Below are 3,944 nucleotides of genomic sequence, written 5' to 3' on the forward strand. Positions count from 1 at the left end.
CCCAGCTGTCCACAGTAGACATAATTACACTGATTCCAGTTGGTGCTTTTCAGACACAATCATTGAGAGGACTTCAAAGGGGCCGTATGGGAGGGAAGTTTAGTGGGAGAGGAGAAGAGGCCTAGAAAGCGGAAATAGGAACACATAATAACCATGAACATAGCGACTGAATCCACTCCTCCTCCTCTCTCTCGGGACCTTGTAGATCTCCCTACAATAGTAACCGAGCTTTGAAGCCTTTCTTCCACTTGTACTTGTACCTTCTCTTTAATCTGTTCCCCATTGTGTGTTTCAGGTTTACCTCCGTCACAGAAAGATGTCTTGCTCCAGCCTGTGTTATCCAGAATGCGGGGTAGCCCGTCCCAGTCCAGTTTCTGGCAGCTGCAATGAGCCGTGCGTTAGGCAGTGCCCTGACTCTGAAGTGCTCATCCAACCATCACCGGTTGTTGTGACCATCCCAGGACCAATTCTCAGCACTTTCCCTCAGCAGAGTGAAGTGGGATCTGTTGGAGCACCTGTGGTCGGACCCGGCTATGGGGGCTCATTCGGTCATGGTGGACTGTACGGCTATGGAGGCCCTTACGGAGGATTGTATGGTTACAGGGGATTAGGTGGTTATGGGGGCCATTATGGTTATGGTGGATTCGGTGGTTATGGTGGACTGTGTGGTTATGGGGGAGGTTATGGGGGAGGTTATGGGGGACTGTGTGGTTATGGGGGAGGTTACGGGGGAGGTTATGGGGGACTGTGTGGTTATGGGGGAGGTTACGGTTACAGGGGATTAGGTGGTTATGGGGGATTGTGTGGTTATGGGGGAGGCTATGGAGGACTCTGTGGTTACAGGGGAGGTTACGGTTACAGGGGATTAGGTGGTTATGGGGGACTGTGTGGTTATGGGGGAGGTTATGGGGGACTCTGTGGTTATGGGGGAGGCTATGGAGGACTCTGTGGTTACGGGGGAGGTTACGGTTATGGAGGATTAGGTGGTTATGGGGGATTATGTGGTTATGGGGGATATCGCCGTAGGTATTACGGTGGATACTGTGGGCCATGTTAATCCCAACAGCAATATCCATGAAATAAAGGAGAATAGGCCCGATATGTTCTATCCTTTCCACCAATATGTATCATAAACATCTCGCTTTGAATTATGCTACGGCAGATATGTAATGGAGAATCTGCCTACTCCTCTGCCTCTATTATGTTGCGTTTTATTTCCCATCAACTGGGGTAAAACAAGAAACTTTAAAAGGTTCTGCTCTGTATTATTTCTTCCTGTAATTTTGTACTGCAAATTTCATTCGCATTAAAAACTACGCTGCATCATAATATCAGTCTTGTGGTCCTCCTTGTTTCTCCCTACTTGTTTAAAAATTCATCTCTGTGGAGCAGGCAGCACCAGGCACATGTCAAGTTGCAACTTTGAAAGCCATGGAGTGAATCCGGCCCTTGAAGAGGTTCATAGGATTATGCAAGCCCTCTGAACAGGGCCAGAGTTCCTCCTTTCATTACCTGGTTGAGCAAAGTGTCTTTTCATGAAATGATTTCTACATATTGTCACTTAAAGAATGTACATTTTTACTTTGGTTTCAAGAAGACCAATCACGTGGTTCATGGTAAGCATCAGTGTGACTCTTTGCAGGAGAATGACCCAGGTTTTCAGAAGGAAAAGAAAATTGGCCAGCAAATTGCTTGGTTAATGCATGGTCAAGCCCCGACCTCTTGAATGGCAGGGTATCTTTGGAGACAGGCTGCCTTTGCTTCTCGTGTGCTTTGAAGGTTTGGCTGTTCACTAGAAAGCTCTTCTCAACATTAACTCCACAAGTTAATGTAGTACAAGAGTCTAATGGCTTTTGAGGTTGCTCTTGCTCACTACACTCCATATATATGACATCCCCAGGGTTTATCGTGGCATGATATTGCAGGAACTGCAAATTAAAAATTACATTTTCATCTACACATGTCGTCAACATTTTTGTGCCCTTCAGCTCCCAGAAGATGAATATTTTCCAATAATCCAATTTTTGACTGGATACCACAAAAGGAAAAAATTATCCAGACCAGCCTGTCTCTTCCAAGAACATGCCATAATATTTAGCTAGTGAGGGGAGATGTATCCATCTAGGCACAGGTTTTATTTAAGGTCAATACAACTCTACTCTTCAATTTCAGACCATACCTATGGACTCCTCTTTGGAACAGAAGAACAGAGACATTTCTATAGATGATCAGGCCTCTCTCTAGACTCATAGACATTAAGGTCAGAAGGGACCATTATGATCATCTAGTCTGACCTCCTGCACAATGCAGGCCACAGAATCTCACTCACCCACTCCTGTATCAAACCCTCTGCCTATGTCTGAGTTACTGAAGTCCTCAAATTGTGGTTTGAAGACCTCAAGCTGCAGAGAATCCTCCAGCAAGTGACCCGTGCCCCATGCTGCAGAGGAAGGCGAAAAACCTCCAGGGCCTCTGCCAATCCCTGGAGGAAAATTCCTTCCCGACCCCAAATATGGTGATCAGTTAAACCCTGAGCATGTGGGCAAGACTCACCCGCCAGCACCCAGGAAAGAATTCTCTGTAGTAACTCAGATCCCACCACATCTAACATCCCATCACAGACCACTGGGCCTATTTACCTGCTAATAATCAAAGATCAATTGCCAAATGAATTGCCAAAATTAGGCTATCCCATCATATCATCCCCTCCATAAACTTATCAAGCTTAGTCTTAAAGCCAGATATGTCTTTTGCCCCCACTACTCCCCTTGGAAGGCCGTTCCAGAACTTCACTCCTCTAATGGTTAGAAACCTTCGTCTAATTTTAAGTCTAAACTTCCTAGTGTCCAGTTTATATCCATTTGTTCTTGTGTCCACATTGGTACTAAGCTTAAATAATTCCTCTCTCTCCCAAATATTTATCCCTCTGATATATTTATAAAGAGCAAGCATATCCCCCCTCTATCAGCGGTCAGTACCAGAGGCTTTACTGGGAGTTGCAAGTAACCCAGGAGAAAAGAGGTATAGGGTCACTTGCCCATAAAGGACGTTTTTTACTATTCCCCATCAATTAGATCTAACCTACATTACTGGATGATACCCTGAAGCATAAGAGTTTATAACCTTGAAACTAGAACAGATGCTGTAAATCCATCTCAGTCTCTATTTCCTCTTTTCCTCAGTTCTTCTATTTTCTGCAAGCACCATTCTGTGCACATCACAAAGAGACATGTCCCAACTCATCCCTCTCCTTTGAGATACTCGAGAATCAAGACCAATTTAAAGCTGCAGCATTAAAGTCCTGAACTGCTGAGGAAGAAACCTTTCCCATTAAGGAATGAGCCTTTCACAATGCCCTAATGTGGCCAATCTGCCTCTCTAAAATATCTACTTAATTCTTCTTTCTTTATTGTTAAATTGGAAGGCCTAGCAACCCCTGATCATCTGAATTCCAGTGATAGCGTTCGGTCAGCTCAAGCTGTAGCACAATTGGACCTAGGCTAAATCAGCAAATATAACAATGGTCTTGGTTCTGGAAACATCTAAGAAAATGTCTTATCAAACGAGCCCTCATTAATTTTAGATGCTTGACAGGAGAGGCTCAGGACCATTTTTCTGGATTGTTGACTAATCAAAAGTGCTATTAAAGCAAACAGGAGACTTCTGTGCTCAATATTTCTTGATAACAGGCCTCAAGGTTTACTAGGTTGTGCAGGAAGAGTGGCAGACACTTTTGGCCTAACAACATGGAAGCCTTTCATGATTAGAAAAGATAACGAATGGAGGAGAAATTTTAACCATAAGACCAATAGTATAATGTAACATATATTTGAATTTGAAATAAAGAGGAGTAGAAATTTTCAAAAGAAAATAAAACAAGGAAGAAAGCAAGAAGCAAGCAATACAGAAATGTTCTATCTCCATGGTTTCATGAAGGGCCATAC

At 43.8% G+C, this 3,944-nt stretch overlaps 1 protein-coding gene across 1 annotated transcript; it reads left to right on the forward strand.

Moving 5' to 3' along the window:
- Positions 1-316: 316 nt before the first annotated feature.
- LOC120390477 (claw keratin-like) lies at positions 317-1,057 on the forward strand. Its single transcript, XM_039513186.1, has 2 exons — positions 317-705; positions 844-1,057. Exons 1-2 carry the CDS (start codon positions 317-319, stop codon positions 1,055-1,057), a joined length of 603 nt encoding a protein of 200 aa, XP_039369120.1.
- Positions 1,058-3,944: the final 2,887 nt, after the last annotated feature.

This window comes from Mauremys reevesii, linkage group 24, assembly GCF_016161935.1.
Source record: "Mauremys reevesii isolate NIE-2019 linkage group 24, ASM1616193v1, whole genome shotgun sequence".
NCBI classification, from domain to species: domain Eukaryota; kingdom Metazoa; phylum Chordata; order Testudines; family Geoemydidae; genus Mauremys; species Mauremys reevesii.